The sequence below is a fragment of the Populus nigra genome, chromosome 15 (genome assembly GCF_951802175.1).
Source record: "Populus nigra chromosome 15, ddPopNigr1.1, whole genome shotgun sequence".
NCBI classification, from domain to species: domain Eukaryota; kingdom Viridiplantae; phylum Streptophyta; class Magnoliopsida; order Malpighiales; family Salicaceae; genus Populus; species Populus nigra.
Genome location: NC_084866.1, coordinates 6,956,657 through 6,975,974, shown reverse-complemented (window position 1 = coordinate 6,975,974; position 19,318 = coordinate 6,956,657). Strand labels below are relative to the sequence as shown.

The 19,318-nt window shown below is 31.1% G+C and overlaps 1 protein-coding gene and 1 pseudogene across 1 annotated transcript; both read left to right on the top strand.

Annotated features, from left to right (window-relative positions):
* The first annotated feature begins 3,169 nt into the window (after window positions 1–3,169).
* On the top strand, window positions 3,170–6,199 carry LOC133673671 (guanine nucleotide-binding protein subunit gamma 3-like). The gene is made up of 5 exons (XM_062094520.1): window positions 3,170–3,934; window positions 5,016–5,068; window positions 5,199–5,243; window positions 5,341–5,385; window positions 5,731–6,199. The coding sequence occupies exons 1-5, from the start codon at window positions 3,797–3,799 to the stop codon at window positions 6,071–6,073; spliced, it is 624 nt and encodes a 207-aa protein (XP_061950504.1). The 5' UTR covers window positions 3,170–3,796; the 3' UTR covers window positions 6,074–6,199.
* Window positions 6,200–13,374: 7,175 nt separating this feature from the next.
* Window positions 13,375–14,906, top strand: LOC133673792 (probable ADP,ATP carrier protein At5g56450; annotated as a pseudogene).
* Window positions 14,907–19,318: the final 4,412 nt, after the last annotated feature.

The following is a 19,318-nucleotide window of genomic DNA, read 5'->3' as shown; positions in this document are numbered from 1 at the left end:
TTTTTATATATATTTTCATATCATTTTTATGTGCTAATATTAAAAATAATTTTTTAAAATAAAAATAATATTTTAACGTATTTATGAGAAAAAAACACTTTAAAAAAAATCGTTACAATATTTCTATACACCTCATATTCATTGACAAATAACTTAATTTTAACTTTAAATATGCAAAAACAAAGTCACATATTTCCCCTGTTTTTATACCCTCTTGATACTTTTAATTAAGTAATTACCACTATTATTTTTAGAAAACATTAATTATTTGGATGAATTTTCTTTTCTTTTTCTTTGAAAAAAAAAGTAAAGAAGTTCAACCAATTGATGCAAGATTTTTGTGAAACTCAAATTTATGTTACCAATTAGTGAGCTTATTATTTGAAAAGTTGATTTAATAGTTTTATTTTGAAAAAAATAACACTGCTTTTAATTTATTTCTTTATACATCCATCTTTGTTGTAGCTAAGATTTTGATTGAGATTTATTATCTTTATTAACAAAAAAATTACAAGGGCTTAGTAAATTACTATAGCATGTGAAAAGATTTACTTTGGATTCAAGCAATGTAATAATAATTTTGCCTTTCACTGCTCTTAACAATTATCTTTGCACTGGGGCAAAATTGTATTTTTCATGGGATCCAAATGTTATTTGAGAATTAATCGGGGGCAAAGTTGTTGTTCTATGTATTTTATGTATAGTAAAAATACTATATTGCCCTTGGGAGCTCAAAGAATTGGCTTTCGATCCAGGGGTTTTTGCGTATTTGCAGGTTTATGTACACAATTAAATAACATTTGTCATTCAGGCCTAAAAAATATTAGCCTTTGAAGGAGGGGTTGTTATGTCTTTATACATTTTATGTACAGTAAAATATCATGTTTGCCCTTTAACTTCAAAAAATTAAAGGCTGCCTTAGGAGGGTATTTTTGTATTTGCATCATGGGTTTTTCATAATATTTGTATGCCCTTAGGGCCTTTGTAGTAATTGGTATTATTATAATATTAATAAATCAATAAAGCAGGCCTACGCATGCCACACAAGCGTTAACGCGTCATCTCCCCTCGTGCCATTCTGGTGGCGCATGGGGGCACGTACGGTGACCCAAAAAAGGTTGATCGCCTACTCACCCAATACGAAAAATGGCGGCGCATCTTTTAGGTTGGCGTGTTTTGTCATCTGAACGGTGGTTCAACTACGAGTGATCTTTTTTCTTTTCCCCTTCTTTTCTCTCTCCCAAGCCTCGGTATATGTGCAGAGCTTTGACAAATTCAGTTGTGTCCTGAAGTTTGTATTTGTTTTGGATTTTGTCCTCATTCTTTTGATTTCTATATTTATTTAGATTTGATGCTTATTTCAGTTTGTTTTGTTTTTAATTTGGTCCCTAATCATTTAATCTCATTAGATTTTTTTATCCAATTTGGTCCTCATTATTTTATTTGCTATTTTTTTTTTATCATTTTCGTTATTGTTTTTTATTTTGTCCTTTGGGAGTTTGATTTAATTTTACTTGGTTTTCAATTTTGGTCCTCATTTTCTTATTGGTCTTTTTTTTAATCATTTTCTTCATTTATTTTGTTTTTCAATTTAGTCCCTTTCTTTCAATTATTTTTGTGTATTGTTTAGTCTTCATTGTTTTAATTTTAGTTATTTTAATTTTCTTATGGCTTGAAATTTTTCTTTGTGGTTTTTTCATGTCTGTCTTTTACGGGTAATCTCAGTCTCATAACTTGGTCAACTAGTTTTGACAATGAATCCAGTTTAAGTTTGATTTTCTTAGGTTATTTTTTAAAACTTGTTTTTTTTTTCATTTGACATTAAATTATTGGGCCTTGGACTTCTTGATTTGTTCTGCTTTTTTTTTTGTTGGGTTATCCCTGCCTCATATCTCAGATTACAAGTTAATTGAGTTAACTTGAGTTGACTTAGTTTTTTTTATAATTTTTTTTATTTTATCATTTGTCATTTCAATTATTGATCTTTGAGCGTGTTTTATTAAATATTATTTAAAAACAAATGCATATATCAATGCGTAATGGGTTATCCCGAGTGCGAGGTGGTAAAGTTAACTCAAGTTAACTTGCATTTTCTTACTAAGTTTTTTTATTTAACTTTGGTATTTTTTATTAAGTGTTCTTTTGGAAGTTTGATTTTTTTCCTCGATTTTTTTATGAGTTTTTTTTTTCAATTTCATCATTTTGCATGAAATAATTTTCCCTTGAGCATTGTCATGTTTTTGCTTTTCTTTCTGTTTGGTTATTACGATGACTGGTTGGTAAACTTAACCCGAGTTAACTTGAGTTTTTTTTTAAGGTTTTTTTTTGTTGAACTTTGTTTTTTTTGGTATGTACTTCTTTTGAATTTTTTTTATCTCGATCTCATATCGCGGGTTGTGAGTTTATCAAGTTAAGCCGAGTTGACTCATATATGCTTCTTTATCATTTTAGTTTTTGAATATTTTTTCATCTTTAACATTGGGTAATTAGATCTTAAACTTTATGATTTTTTCACTTTTTTTTATGGGTTGTTTCTGTTTTATATCATTAGTCATGTTTTAGTAAATTTTACCATATTTATCTTGAATTATTATTATTTGAAAATTATTTTTTTGCATTAAAAAAATTCTGGCCACCTATTAAGTTAAATACTATAATATTACAGTATGAAGTGTATGACTTTTTTTTTTTTTTTTTAAAAAAGAAGGTGTGTAACGTTTCTTAACACTCTCTCACTCCCCTCCCTCCGCCCAAAACACAAAACAAATGCGGCTTCTTAGTAAAATACCCCGTCTCTCCCTCTCTCTCCTACGCAGCCATCACGTGTCATCTCAGGTACTTGCCATACACATCGTGCTCCTCGCTTCTCACTCTCTGCACATCGACCACCTCTTCCAGCGACGCTCTCTCGGACTCAGAAAATATTACACAAGCACACGCACGAGAGGCAGAGAGAAAGACTTGTTCTGTAATGTTTTCTACTACGCGGCGGTGTTTTTGTTAAGATTTAAATTTTTTTTTTCCTGTTTTTTAATAGTTTTGATTTGCAAAACTATATTAATATATTTTTAAATAAAAAATAGACAATTACTATCCGAACCCCAAACATGACCTTTATACGATACTCGGGTAAAAAGAAAAGAGAAACAGGTGGCAGTGGCGGTAAGAAGTAGCCTTTTACTTTTATTACACGGACTTGTTGTTTATGGGAGGGGCTGTTGTATACAGAGACTTGTTCGCCGGCTTTTTCCACTGCCGACTTTACTTACCATTATCATGATGATTTATGGGCACGCACGCACGCACAACGGTTGTCTTCGGATGCATAGCTCTATCTCCCCACATGCATGGTCTCTCTCTCTGTGAAAATGATAACTATCAACAATCGGATCAATCTGGTGCAACTACTATTCACCCATGTACCAAATCTGCAATTGTTTCAGTCTCTTGCTTGCCGCTTCCTTGCTTTTCTTTTCTGGGTATTGTAATTATCCTTGTCAGGTCACGTAATTACTCTCCCTCCCTCTGGAATAATAAACTCTTTTCTTCTTTTTTTTAAGCTATAGTACGATTACAGCATTCACACCTGACATTACTTGCCCGCTTCATGTTTGTCGCCTTACTATATTTCCACTTCCTATGCTATTGCTAGATGTAGTTTCTTTTTCACACCTCCTTCACCAGCAGTACCGTTCTTGCTTTCCTCTTGCTTTTCTTGGCTCTTCTTCTTCTTTCTTTTTTCTGCTCGGTAGTTTCATGACACGTGAGTGTTGAAAATAAATAAATTAAGAGAGCAATGGCTCCTGCTACGACCTCTGTACCGTCATTACCCTCGCCTTGTCCAAAGTCACCGCGAGAGTATCCAGATTTGTATGGGAAGCGCAGGGAAATGGCTAAAGTGCAGATGCTTGAGAGAGAGATTGGTTTTTTAGAGGTGGGTCTTAAATCTGCTATTGTTCTGTGCTCTTCTTTTTCCCCCCCATCTTATTGAATGCCGAGTTTTGGTTTCTTTCATTTCTTCATGCTAAATCTTAGTGGATTTGAAATGTAGTGAAATTGAGAACTTGAAGTGATAGTATCAAAACAATTAAATAGATGAGGAACTAGAAAGAGAGGTTGAAACGAGCTTAACATGTGTTTTATTGGTTAGCTGTTGTCCAAGTACTTCTCATCAACCGTAGAAAATTGGACTGAACCTTCTTTTTATAGTGAAATTTTTGGAGGCACAATCCTTCTGGTTGCGAGTATTCAAATTTTAAAAAACATGATAAACAACCAAGTACTGCAGGTAGCTGAAGGATGAAATTTGGGCTTTTTTTTTTTGGGTTGGTTGTGCCTTAGCCTAGATGCACGAGTACTTGACTGGTAGCTTGTGATGGAATTTGTTGATGGATTGTAATTGTTCAAAAAAAGAAAAGAAAAAACTAAAACTTGTTATTGTTGCTGCTGTACCTAACCTGAAACTTGAAGCAAATCTTGCTTCTTGAATGCATTCTGCAGAGTGTCTTATATTCACTGTTCATTATGTGGCTGAAGCCCACTTGCCAGTGATCAAGTGTTTTTTAGAACTGTTACCTTTTCAACTTGTTTCTGGGTCGAGGGCCTCTGCCGGGTCTAATTAGATGCAGGATTATTGGTGGACGTTCTGTGTTCTGCATAATATTTGCACCGCAGAAGTTGTAGCAACCAATCACACTGATTGGCAGTAGTCTATTTCAACCCAAACCACAAGCTGAACTTGATCTGCAAGTGATTATTTATTCCTGTTTTAGAGATTTATTCAATTTTGAATCTTAGCCTGGTCTAATTTGACACCCTCTAAGAGGTTTTGCTGACGATAGAGTTACCTGTGTAATATGATAAAAGATGAGCAGTCATTAAAATCTGTAGCTGGCTCCCTACCACCCAATTTATTTCATGAAGTTTATGTGCAGATAGATTGGATGTGGTAAAAAGAACTTCTTCTCTGATATGCTTAAGCAAATATAATGAATTGGCAATTTCAATTTGAGCAGGAGGAACTAAAATCTATTCAAGGCCTCCAGCCTGCATCTACATCCTGCAAAGAGTACGTCAGTTTACAATTACCTTGCATAGCTTCATGTGTACCCAATTTTTATGCACAAATTTATATGAACTAGCTATAGATTCTGTTCAATTATCAGCTAATTAGAATTAATTTAAATAATATGCTGCAGGGTCACTGACTTTGTCATGGCAAACTCAGATCCTTTGATTCCAACGTAAGAACAGTTCCATTTGTCACCAAAACTTTGCTTTCTGTTTTTGAAGAGGAACAGCAGTCTTATTTTTATTTTATTTTTTTCATCTTTTAAACAGAAGTCGGAAAAAACGAAGGTCTTGTCGGTTCTGGAAGTGGCTATGGTACAGTTTCTTGTCCTTTTGTCTCGTGTTTCTGTATCTCAAATTGATACCTATAATAGGTGTTTGCATAATCCTCATTCTGAATTCTTTTGGTTGGCTTGATGTTCCATAAAATTCTTTATTTGACAACTTATAAAACTTAACTCTTGTAATTAATGTATTTAATGTTCTATTATGAACTTAATGTCTTGTTTAGTGATGCAATCATAGCATAAAGCAAAATGCAGTCGAAAAGGCAGGCCTTAGGCCTTGAATCCATTCTTGCATAAATATAACCAACTAGTTTCTCTTCTTTGCATGACTTGACACTGTCACAAATAATGCGATTTCCTCTGTCGCATGCAGGGGAATACGCTGTTTTAACTTCTCATGGATTTGTTGCTGCTGTTCTTCGGGCTGCTCTCTTCATCTAGAATGTCCAAGCTGCTGTGAATGTAATCTATGTAACTGCTCTTCCTGTATCAGCTGCCCAACTCTAAAGTGGCGGTGGTGTTGCTCTTGTCCACGTCCTAGATCCCATTGCTGTAGAAAGATCTCATGCAGCAGGAACAGCTGCTGCATTTGTCAATTACCTGCATGCCCAGATTGCTCTTGTAGCGGTTGGACATGCTCTTGTCCCGAATGTCCGAAGGTGCGCCTTTGTTGCAATTGTAAAAACACTTGTTGTAATCCTTGTTTATTCTTCTAGCATATTAGTCTAATATTTTTAGGAAGCTCTTATCTCCAATATGCATTTCAATTGCTACATTTAGGATATTGCTTGGAAGATTTAAATCTTCCAAGTGTTTATTTAGATAGTTCCAATTTATGCCAAGGAGCTGTCTATTAAATTATCTATGGGGCTGCAACAACCACAGTTGAAAAACAAGCTCCCAGTGAAACTTAAAACCACAAATAATAGGATACCAGTAAGTAACCAAGACGCAGATTGGATTTATAGGCCTGAAATGGTTTGACTGTATTCATAAAAGACCCATGTCTTCATATTTGGGGTCATATCATAGACATAGGTTGTTGTTGTTTACTTCAAACATTGTTAGATTCTGCTGATGTACAGTGAGGGCTCTTTTCACCTTCGCAACATTGGTTGAAATTCTGGTATTCTTTGAATTGTTAAGGGACTTGATACTTCAAATTTGATCCACATCCATCATTCAAAATCACGTACCTACTTCTTGCTAATTATTGCTGCAAAATAATTGAATTGGCTGGTCTCATTCTTGCTGGGTTGTGATTGTTACTGATCATAAGACTACCCTCTCTGCAAAACTGTAAAACCACAGGGCGTCGCTCAGTTTTCTGAAAGAATTATAGTAACAATTCAACGTGATGACATTGTCAGTGTTTCTTTTTGTCAATAAATAGTACAACGAAGGCCGCTCGCTGAGCACAGTGGTGGGCTTTACCAATCAAGGGAACCATAGAAGAGGTCAATAATTTAGAGATTCAAAGGGCACTGGTTTAGAAGTTGTGTCGGAGATGTCCAAAACAGACATGCATTACTTACCTCGTAAATTACCGAAGCTATTATGACTTGCAAAGTGGGATTTGGGTCTTAGAAATACGTTCAAATTATCCATAATCTACAGCACACGAAGAAAATAGTAAAACCACCGTCTGTGGTTACATATATCCTGGCCCAATCTTATTAAAATAATTCAGCATCCTGCCTATTATCCCCTTTTCGTATCAAATTTAGACACATAAAGGCGCTGTCCTAAACTTTTTTCTTTCACTTCCCCTAAATCAATTAATATTCTATTGGTTTTGTCCCAATAAAAAAAAAAATAATCCAACCCCTTCTTTGTTCCATGAAATTCACATCTATTTATAAAAAAATAAAATAAAAATACAGTATTTTTTTAACATGATATCGTTTTGGTCAAAACAACATTAAAACTCATTGTTTTATTTAAAGGAAACGATGTTGTTTTTTAGTTTTTTAAATTTGAATTAGGTCATTAATTCCTTACTAATTTCAACCCCTAATTTTTAATTTATTCAATTAAGTCTCCAATTGAATTTTGATTTTAAAAAGCAATTCAATTTCACTCCTTCCAGGTTTTAAAATGATCCCTTGAGTTTAGCATCTTTTTTTATCTTGGTTCTCGATCTTCGATATTTTTAATTTCATCTCTAATTGATTTTCAAACTTCTAATTTCTTTAATTTTACACTTGTTTTCGGTTGAATTGGTTCGTCAAATTCACACCTTTTACAAAAAGGTCATTGGTTCTAATTCTCTTTAATTTGACTCTTAATTGATCTTCAAACTTTTACTATCTTGCAATTTTGTCCCTGATTTCCTCTAAATGAGCTTGGAAAAATTAAATTTGATCATCTGAAAATCCAATCTTCTTAATTAAACTCAAATTAGGCTTTCAAACTTTATTTTTCATCAATTAAGTCTCTAATAAAATTAAGTTGACCCATTAATTAGGCATTGCACTTAATTAATTCTTTTAATTTGACTCAAATGAATTCTTAAACTTAATTAAATTTTTAATTGAGCTCATGATTAAATCAAATTAGCCTATTAAAAGTCTAATTAAATCTTTAGATTAAATTTTATACAAATTTATTCAATAATCATTTAATTTGATCTTGCATCTGTATTATTTTTCAATCTTGAGTATAATTGGGTTCTTGATTGTTTTTTAAAATCTCAGTTTAATTCCTCCATGCATTTGAAAACCTTATTGGCTTGCTCTTCCCAATTGCCAATTTTTTTTTCGAGTTTTTTATTTTTTTATATTGAATTAAAAAAATAATTTTTTAGGAAATCCAAAATTGTGAGTTCTTGCTAATTTGTCTTCAATTGTTGTCTCTCCTAAATTTAAGAGCATTGTTGCTTTACTCCCTGTTGTTCTTGCCTCGCTAGTTGCTGGTACTGCAAAACAAGATAGTGATGGTCAACCACACCTCTCATTTTCATACCCAACATCTTGCTACTGCTATTGATTGAGTTGATTGATGCCATTTCTTGTTGTTAAAGTTTCTCTTTTTGTGCTTTTTTTTTTGTTATTTTTCAGAGATTCTCTTAAGTAGTTCATGTCATGAGAAGAAAATATGAAAAAAAATGCAAAATCTAGGCCATAACAAGTAATTCATATATGAGATTACCTTAAGTAATTCGTGTCTGAGATTCCCTTTCCTTTGTCTTCTTGCTTGCTGAACTGATTGAACAACATAGCTTGTTGATGCTAAGCATGCAAATTCAGTGATTTTTGAGAAGCCATTGTCTAATATCGCATTGGCATATTTTGAATTGTTTTTTTTTCTTTTTTGTTAACCAAGGGTTAGTTTATATGAACGTGAATTAATTCCCTGAGACTCTGAAGTTAACGATCACGTAAGCTTTTAGGGGCCTTGAGGTTTGTGGCATTTAAATTAGTGATTCTACAAAGTAAATTTAGAGTTTGATCAGTTGAACTATACCCTTCATGGTTGTATATTGTGATTTTTGACAACATGGGTTTCAACAACTAGGGTAGAAAAGAAAGGGTTTCACCAACTAGGTTTTTTTTTTTTAAAAAAAAACTTTATGGTTTTATTTTTATCAAATTATGAATTTATATGTTAAGATTTTCACACACCAAATCTCACTTGTCACAAAATAGTTTGGATGAAGGGTAAGAAAAGAAGGTATAGAAAGAGTTTCAATGGCTTTTTTTTTTATTTGATGGAAAAATTATAATATTTAATATAAAGGTAATGTAGTCATTAAATATAATATAATAATAATCTTATAAATAAATCAAATATTTTTGTTGACTTGTTTGGCGTGTTAAAGTGAGGATTTATAGTTTTATATATAAACTTGTAAATTCCAAAATATAATATAATGGTTATCATATTTCTATTTTTTTTCCTTTCTCATTCATGTTCTTTTTGTTGATGCAAGATCATAAAAAGCTGCAAGATGCATTGACTTTGGAAGTTGATTCAGCTTTAGATGTCATCTCTTAGGGAAGAGTTGGATTGAAACTTTCAGAAATCTATGGGGGAGAGAGAGAGAGAGAGAGAGTCTTAGAAGAACAGCAACAAGACTAAAGTCTATGGGAGTTTTTCTTTTATTATTAAAAAATTCTATCTTTCAAAAATGAAACAATTAAAAGCACATATATATATCGATGGGTTACTGTGCTGTAACTGCTAAATTCCCATCAAGTGAAATCACAACACCAGTCACTTGCATTATATATATTATTTGCCTAAGATTCCCTTGCTTGCGTACAAGACGAAAAATCCAAAAATTCTAGGTCTATATATATATATATATATATATATATATATATAGGATACACGTGAGCCGCATTATTATTATTATTATTTATACTTAATTATGCACAGTAAAGAATGCACAGTTTTTAAATATTAATTTTTTTTCTATTTAGTTATCATATTTTCATGAAATGGATCTCAGGTTTGACAGGTTAATTCAGTTGATTCAAATATTTTTTCTTAATTAGTTTTTTTCTTCTAATTTCATCATTTAATATTAATTTGATTGAGAATTAAACTTCATAATTTATTTTGTTTACTTTTCATTAGATTATCATAATCTCATGACACGAGAATAATACTTAACGGATTAACCCGAGTTAACTTAGGTTGTTTTTTTTTCTATATTTTATTTAATTGATTTTTTTTTAATTTTATCATTCAACATTGGACCGGTTGGGAATTGAGTTTCATAATCTATTTTGATTTATTTTTTATGAGAATATCTTAGTCTTAAGATCAAGATCACGAGTTTTGGTATTTTAACCCTAGTTAAATCAGGTTATATTGATCTCATTTTCATTCAAGTTTGTATTGGTTAAGAATTGAACTTCATAATCTATTTTTAACCTAATTGACATATTTTTTTCTCTCTTTTTTAATTGACTCCCTTTAGGCTTTATGGTTTGTTTTTCATTAGGTTATCATGGTCTCATGACTCGGTAATAGTGTTTAATGGTTAAAACAAGTTAAATTGGCTTTTTTTTTTCTATAAAGTTATTTCAATCTGATGACTCGAGTCATGAGTTTGATGGATTAACTCAAGTTGTTTTCATGTTATTTTTTTAATTGGTTTCTTTTTTTAATCTCATCCTTCAATATTGGGCTGGTTAAGGATTGGAATTTATAATTTGTTTTAATTTATTTTTCATGAGATTATCTCGGTCTTATAATTCGGGTTGCAAGTTTGACATGTTAACCCGAGTTGTTTTTTTAGATCCTTTTTTATTGATTTTTTTTTCAATTTCATCCTTCAATACTAGGTTGATTGGAAATTAGGCTTAATAATTTATTTTGATTTGCTTTCTATAAGGTTATCATAGTCTCATAACTCAGGTTATTAATTTAACATGTTAACCTGGGTTGTCCAAGGTTAATCCAATATGTTGTTATTTTAATATTAAGAAAAGATATCATTTTGAAATTTTGTTTAGTTAAAATTTGTTTTTACAGTTTGTATGAGTTGTTTCTAACCAATAAAATTAACCAGATTACATTGGGTAAATCCTCACATGATTTAATTTTTTTCTGTTAGGAAAAAAAACATTAGGAACATTTGAATATTTTTTTTACGTTCAAGAAAAATTTGACTTAACCCGTAGCATAGGGCCGATAAATCATTTAGTAAATTTCTAAACAATGTTTAATGGGTCAGAATAAACCCAAATTAAAAATATTTATTCAATATTAAATAAATAAATAAATAAAATAGAATCATAAAAACAAAGTTTTCACGATAAAATTCCTCTATGTAGCTAGAATTTTTAATTTTCATACATTCTTGGTAGATTTCAGTCATGACTTCAAATACGTTGTTCTTTTTTTTTTGGATAAATTAGCGGGCCTATCATATATGGTTGAAAATCTTGAGATCCCTAGTTTCCGAGCCAACTTAAATCACAACAAAATCTTACTTGTAGATCTAGATATGTTCCAAACAGTACACAAATATTTAGTTTGATAAATTTGATAAGATTCGTCTATTAATTTCAATCCTTTAAAATAATATGTTCTCAAACTTAATTTGACCTTAAAGTTTATCAAAATATAATTTCATATATCTAGTATCTTTTTATAAAATTTCATCTTGATTCGATATATAGTTTAAAAGATATGTTTGATGTCACAAAACGTATTAGTAGATATTTTAAAATAAATGCAGACCTAATTTTATTCTTATATTATTGAACTTATTATGACCAAACATACTAGGTCTTGGATTTGAAGGAAAAATAAGGCAACTGCCAAAGAACCCCACCCCAAATTCTCCTTATGGCTCATCTATAAAATTAAGAGCTACAATTAGACCACACCAGGAAAAATAACTTACACCAATCATAGACTTGACTTGAAAAACTCTCAATCCTCAGTGGAAGAAGAAAATTAAAATAAAAAGGGAGAAAACACTATCTTCGCACATATTAAAAATATTATTTGAAAATAATTTTTTATTTTTAAAATAAAATTCATTTATATAAAAGATTAAACAGTAAATGAATTAGAAAAACCCTTTAAAATTCAAATGCATAACAAAAAACAAATCCAACTTAAAAAGATTCTCTAAACAAAATAAAAGAGAGAATGGAATTAATATAAATATAAAAAAAATAATAAAAAAACCATATAAAAAGTTTTAATTTAAAAAAAGAATTAGAAAAAAAAAACAAAGGTCAAGCGCTATTTAGCCTAGCAAGCTAGCCTAGCTTGCCTGGCCCATTTCATTAGGGCAGACCTGTGCGACTGGACCTTATATTTTTTTTGTTGCAATTGGGGCGGGTGACATGTCGCCTGCTCAAATTATTTTTGAAAAAAAATTTAGACGATGTGTCATCTAATTTTCCCAGATTTTGGATACTATAGTAGATGAAAAATCAGTGCTTAAGTTTTTCTTGACCCAAAACCCATTTTCACCCTATTTTTGGCCCAAAACACCTTAAAAATCATGATAAACCTATCCATGACATCAGAAAAACCAAAAAACTATTCCAAAAATCGAAATCAACTCGAAACCAAAAGTCAAATCAAGCTCAGATCTGTTTTTTCACTAACTTTAAAATTAAAAAAAAAACACCTAATATGAACTCCCATCATCAAATAGAATCATTTGTACAAACATCAATTATTTTGGCAGTTTAAATCGATGTCAATGATATTTCTTTCTCTACTATCAAAATCTAACAACCTCTTTCTCTCTTTTTTTAATCAGGAACTAAAAAATAACTAAAAAGAACTTAAATACCAAAATTAAATTGAAAAAAAAATTGAGGCACCAAAATCATATAATTTACGTTATTTTTAAAGTTAGAAAACTAAAATGTATATTTCTCGAAATTTATAGCATGCCACCCATGTTTAATACCCTTTTCATTTTGATTTTTATTTTTTCAACTCTATACTTGACTAAAAAATCAGAAGTAATTAGTTTTAAATTAGAATCAAATCATCTAAAATAAAACTTTAAAAATAAAAATGAATTGTCAAAAAATTAAACAATATCATCTATAATATTTTATGTTGGGATTCTTTCGCTTTGGAGAGGCAATGACAGTAGTGTGATTAGATATTACCCTTCTGTTGCTCTTAATTTCTCTCTTAAGGCGATTTTAGTTGGTTTATTTTTAGTTTCTGGTTTGAGGTTACGGTGTTTGATGAATTGTGTCTGTGTGAGTAGTGGGTAGATTTGTTATTCAGTGTCTTGGTTTTTATTTTTTTATTATTATTATTTGTGATGGTTCTTGATGTAAAGGATGGTTCTTTATTCTAATTTGTGTTTTTTCATGATGTAGTTTGAACAAAAATAGGAGGGTTATTTATCAGAAGATATGGCGTTAGCTGATAGAAGTTGATGAGAAAGGTTCTTTGCAACTGACTGCTGCTAGTGGGGAATGAGGATATAAGACTTGTTAGTGAAAATGTTGATAACTGGATTTTGATAAAGTTGAATTTGGAGAAGGTTTTAAGCAATTTTCTTGAAGAAGGGTTTTGATGTTGCCAGTAATTAGAGACTTCCTGGCTATGCATTGACTTCATGAATCATTATGTCATCTGAAACTGTTGGATTGATTTTGAATTTTTGGTGAATGAGTTTGAAGGTATAAATTTCAGATCTGAGAGGAAACTTTTGCAAGGAATGAAACGAACACAATTTTGAGAGATAAGATGGTGGGAGCTCAATTTCAGATTCATTGGTTTGTGAAAGATTGTAGAAAAGAAGATTCAAGAACTACTCTGCCACACAAAAGTAGAGCAAAAAGAGTTCAATGAATTACAGATGAACTTTATAAATTAATGGGGGTATTGAATGCATTGAAGGCCAAACAGAACCTTTTATCGATATGCTTAGGTTGGTTTTTGACCTTTATTTTCCCATAAATTTAAACTTTTAAGGGCTTGGTGATGATGTTGAAACCTCATGGTGACACTAACTGAGCTTAAGCTTTTTTCTTAGGGCATGCGGACAGTTAAGCTGCATACCACTCGCTAAAGTTTTTGTTGGTTGCAAGATGTGATAAATAGGACTGGTCTGGCTTAGCTGGCTGATTTCTACTCGAACTTTGAAGATATGGAAAATCAATAGTCTATTTGAGCTAGTAGAAAGTGTCAATGTCCATGGCATGATCAAATCTAATGATGCAAATAAAGATAATAATTGGGTTTTTTTTAGTAATTACGTTGCATAAAAGGAAGTGATCACTCTATTTTGTGTTATGCTGCCATGATCTCATGGTCAGTCTTACTTCTGCAGGATCTTTATAAAAACATCTTGCGTAATGAAAACCATCAAAACGGTTCAATTCTGTCTGGTGCACCTGCCAACTTCATTGCAGGTGCTGCAGCTGGCTGTACAACACTGATCTTAATCTACACACTTGAGATAGCACACACCCGCCTTACTGCTGACATTGGTAGAACTGACGTTCGTCAATTTCGAGGTATTTTCCATTTCCTGACTACCATATACAATAAAGATGGGATACGAGGAGTTTATAGAGGCCTTCCTGCATCTCTGCACGGAATGGTTGTTCACAGGAGCCTATAATTTGGTGGGTTTGATACGTTGAAGGAGATTTTGTCTGGAGAAGCAGCTGAACCTGAATTGGCACCGTGGAAGCGTTCGGTGGTGGCTCAGGCAGTCACAACATCTGCTGGGTTGATGTCATATCCACTGGATACAGTTCGAAGGCGGATGATGATGCAATCTGGCCTGGAACAACCAATGTATAACAGCACACTTGAATGCTGGAGGAAAATTTATAGGGCAGAGGGGGTGGCTTCTTTCTATCGAAGGGCAGTCTCAAATATGTTTAGGAGTACTGGTGTTGCTGCCAACCTAGTTTTGTATGACGAAGTTAAGAAGTTCATGAAATGGGGTGGCTTGTGGGAATAGTTTTGGTTAGTTTTTCATCTGAACTAAAGGATTAGAGTAAAATGAGGTGACACGTTTTATAGAGGAAAGTAATGTGAAGTGCAAATGAGTTCCATACAGCCAAACTATAGCAGGCACTAGATGACATTATTGACATTCATTTGCCACGCTCCTCTTTTGAGTTTTTGGCAAATCACCCCTTGATTTTTTGTTAACAAATAAAAAGGTTGAATGTGATTGATAACGGGCCTGTATCTCTAGTTTCTGGGTTTTTATTTTTTTTATTCTTATTTTTTATATCTAGTTGCAATTTGGCTTGGGATATGAGAAGAGTATTGCAGACCATTTGGTTTTCTGCAAACGATACTTCTGTTGTTGAAATGCACGGATGCCGTTGATTATACAATTTACTTCTGATAAGGTATTTAGAAACCTGACAATTGGTATAGATTTCATATATATATATAGATATATAGATATCTGTCTGTCCTTGATATGGTGGGAAGAGTTATGATGGTTTCTATCCAAGTTCTGGGGCAACCAGCAACAGAGATTTGCTTGCAGAAATGTAATGGACTCAAGCCCATCTTGTTAATTCCTCATGGATAGTAGATTATGGTAATCTACCATGCATTTTTCTTTTGGTTTCGTAGCGCGGATAATTCTCAATTAGTTCTTACAATAGTGGCTCGACCGAGAAAGTTGATATAGAAACTCACAATTCAAAGCCTCACCTGTGTTAGGTTTCCAGTGGAACAGAAGCTATTGAAATATAGTTGACTTGATTTGTTTTCAATGATCTGATTAACCCAATTAAATTTAATTTAAAATAACTTCTTTTTTTAAAAAAAAAACAATAATATTTCAATAAAATTATTGATTTAGATTAATTAATGACTTTGTAATTAACCCAATAACCCAGATTCTTTTCTTTTTTAAATCGGTCATCGAGTCATTTATGATAGCTGGGGTTTTTACATATAAATGCTAAATCCATTTTCTTTCTTGGTTTATTTGGTTAAACCCACGTAATCCAAGCCAAGGATACCATAATTCAAAGATTTATAATCATTTTGATTCTCATAGCTTAAAGGTAGATTTGAATTATGATAGCTAAGGATACCATAATTCAAAGAAGTCAAAAATCATATGATAAGTGCTCCGATCCGGTGGGAACAAATTCAAAGATCCTCTTAACAAGCATTGGTTCTTGATAAATCATAAGAATCGAATCGAATTGAATCGAATCTTGGACTTGTATGTGCTGCCAGCTACAAGTGTTCGGAATCCTCCATGTTCGGTTTCAGTTTAATTGACTAATAAAAAAATAACAATTTCATGATCTTTAATTCCTTCCATTACATCATCAAGCATCAAGAACAATTAGACCCCAAACGAATAAATTATTAAACCAAGTACTATATAATAGTGAAGTAGTGGGCTCGAATGAGAGAGAGAGAGAGAGAGAGAGAGAGAGAATAATAAGAATATTAACAAATTAAAACCTCAAAGGAATTAGCAAACCACTAAAGTCCAAGACATAGTTTACCGTTAATTGTAATAATGTTTTTACTATTTTGCCATTCATTTTAAAAATCAATTGCCTGGGTAGTTAGGGTATTATTGTCATTTTCATGGAATTATTGGTCATTATTAAAATTAATTTGGGCAAATAAGTCTTTTTCTTCTTCTTTTTAACAATAAAATTACTAATTTAACCTTGTTGCAAAAACAAAAGCAAGGACTTTTTTTTTAGCACATTAAATTGACTTTATTACTCTATGACTAAAAAATATTAGGTTTGGGTTTAAGGTTGTTTTCATTTTTTTATCATGGTTTTCATGTCATTATCATGTTATATCAGGGGTGAGATGGTCATTTGATAAAAATAAAAATTATTAAAAAAATGAAAAAAGCTAGTGCTTTAATAATATCTACCAGATTTTGACGACGTGTGTGACATCATCTCGAGATTGAACACTAGCTTTCAAGCAATGACAAAATCATCTCAGCAACCCCTCAACTTTTGGGCGGTGCGTGTTCTCTAAAAGTTTCTGATTTGGTGTCAATGACTTTTCCCCCCTCTTTCCTCCTCGATTTTAGTGTTAGCTCTCCAAATTTTCATGATTGTCCTTCAAATTTTTTTTTTCTTCAAGTTTGGTCCATGTACTATTGATTCTATTTGTTTTATTTAGAGTAATTTATCAAACTTGAATCTTTTTGCAATTTCATCTCCTTTTAATCTTTTCAGGTATCAGATTTGATCCTTATTCTTTTGATTATTATTTTTTAGATGATTTCTAAAATTGATTTTTTTTTCTTACAATTCCATCCTCCTTTAGCCTTTCTTCTCTATCAAATTTGATTTTTCTTTTTTTATTGCTATTTTTTTTCACATTGAAAATATTTTAAAATTTATATTTTTTTTTAAATTTATCCCTCAATATAAATTAGTTGGGTGTTAAGCTTTTTAATTGAAGCCATGTCTAGAATTTTATAAATTGTCAGCTTGAGAGATTAACCCGAATTTAGAAGGTTCACATAAGATTACTTGTTTTTTTTAAGCTTTTTTTTTAAATTTCATTATATTTTTAAGGTCATTCTTATATGAAGATCATAAGACCTGTTATTTTAAAACTCAAATCGGCTAGGCAGGTTGAACTAGGATTTTTTTTTTATTCAGTGATTATTTAGTTAGAGGTTGGGCCTTTATTTTCATTCTATGAGAATTGTTACTGATTTTGAAAATGTCACCTGTTATAACAAGTTTTTTTTGTCTTTATTAAATTTAGATTTAAAAAAAACAATTTTTTTTTTATTAAATTAAATTAATTGATTGAATATATGCATTAGATGCTCATTTCATATTATTTTATTTTGTTTGCTTTCCAGGTCATTGCTTTCACGGTGCGCGAGGTTTCTTTAAATTACTCAAACTAAATCAGCGAGTCAACCTAGATCTTTTTTTTCCATTCAATTTTTATTTAATTAGTGATTGGACTTCGTTTTCCTTTTGCTTTCTATGAGATTTTTATTGATTTTAAAAATGACATAGATTATCTTGAATTTTTTTTATTGAATTTAGTTTTTGTAAGGGGATTTGAAAAAGAATTAAATTAAATTAAATTAATTGACTGAATAATACTCATTTCATGATATTTTATTCATGATATTTTATTTGGTTTGTTTTCCAAATCAATTCTCTAACAATGCATGTTGTTTTTTTTTTATTATCTAATTTTTAATTTTTATTTTAATTATTGACACCTAAATATTCTGTTATACTGAAACTTTTTTGATCCGATACTAAATAAAGCACGGCATCTAGCAAGTGATCTGGTGAAATTAATTTATCATAATGTCCATCACATCATAAATTCTTTTGGCGGCTTAGAGATGGGAGTTTTCATTTCTTTCTTGTTTTTTCTTTTACGAAGTGATGTAAGATAGAGCAAATACTTGGCAGTTGGTCATTGGTAAGTAAACTATCTGGGAAAGAAGGCGTTTGCTAGAGTACGTGGAGCATCCTCCGCGGTACATGAATGATATAATATCATTTGCTGTGTTGTCTTCGAAGACATGAATAATTTTATAGTCTATGAGCGATTAAGAAGTATTTTTGTATATTATATATGATAAGTGCTTTTTTCCTATTAATATTGGATTTATATAAAAAATATCTATATATTTTGCACTTGATTAAATCTTTATTTTCATCTTAGTATAATATATAAAAATTTAGACATAGATTAATTTTTTGATATTATAGACCAGTTGGTTTTATCATGGATTTTACAACATATAAGTTTTTTTAAAGTTTATTCCCTTCAAATAAATTTTTTTTCTCATTTGATGATGCTATCATAACTAACCTCACTCATACTATAATTTAACTTGATAGTAAACATTCATGCAATGACCAATAATTTACCGTGATTTGTACACCCACCCACTAATTGCTCATTGAAATCTTTCAAAAGTTTAAAAAACCTACTTGCATCTATATTTGGTATTTCATTCACTTATGAACTTTCAGTACTTGAATAACCACAATTTATTCTCATTGCATTCATCACCATACTTTTATAATGATTATTATTATCATTTACAACTTTATGTATGTTGCTAGAACTAGATGTTGAACTAACAATTCTTTCTAATATGGTCTTGTAAGGAATATAGGGTTCTCCGTATGCAAACCAGCATAAAAATTCTCAACGTATCTTATTTTTAGAAGACACATCATCACAGCATCTAATTAGTGGAGCTCTTTATTTTTACACTTTGCATATAGACATTTAATTCCCCCTCCACTAATATTCTTTGAGATTTGAAAGTGTGAAATTAATAAAACCCTCAACGTTTTATAATAATCTGTCTTATACAACTTTTAGGGTGAATTTTAATACATCCAGGAATAATCATCCATTACTTAAGAAACTTGTATAGAATAATGCGAACAACATTTATTAATAATGTAGCAATCAATTTGAAATTCAACTTTGGTAATTAAAAATAAATTCATAATTTAATAACCAATTATTATTTTTGTACAAAAATGTAA

Bases quoted from the DNA above. Each gene is read 5' to 3' on its own strand.
- LOC133673671 (XM_062094520.1), top strand. From the start codon at position 3,797: ATGGCTCCTGCTACGACCTCTGTACCGTCATTACCCTCGCCTTGTCCA. The intron at 3,935-5,015 runs GTGGGTCTTAAA...CAATTTGAGCAG, and splicing joins GAGAGATTGGTTTTTTAGAG to GAGGAACTAAAATCTATTCA. The intron at 5,244-5,340 runs GTAAGAACAGTT...TCTTTTAAACAG, and splicing joins TCAGATCCTTTGATTCCAAC to AAGTCGGAAAAAACGAAGGT.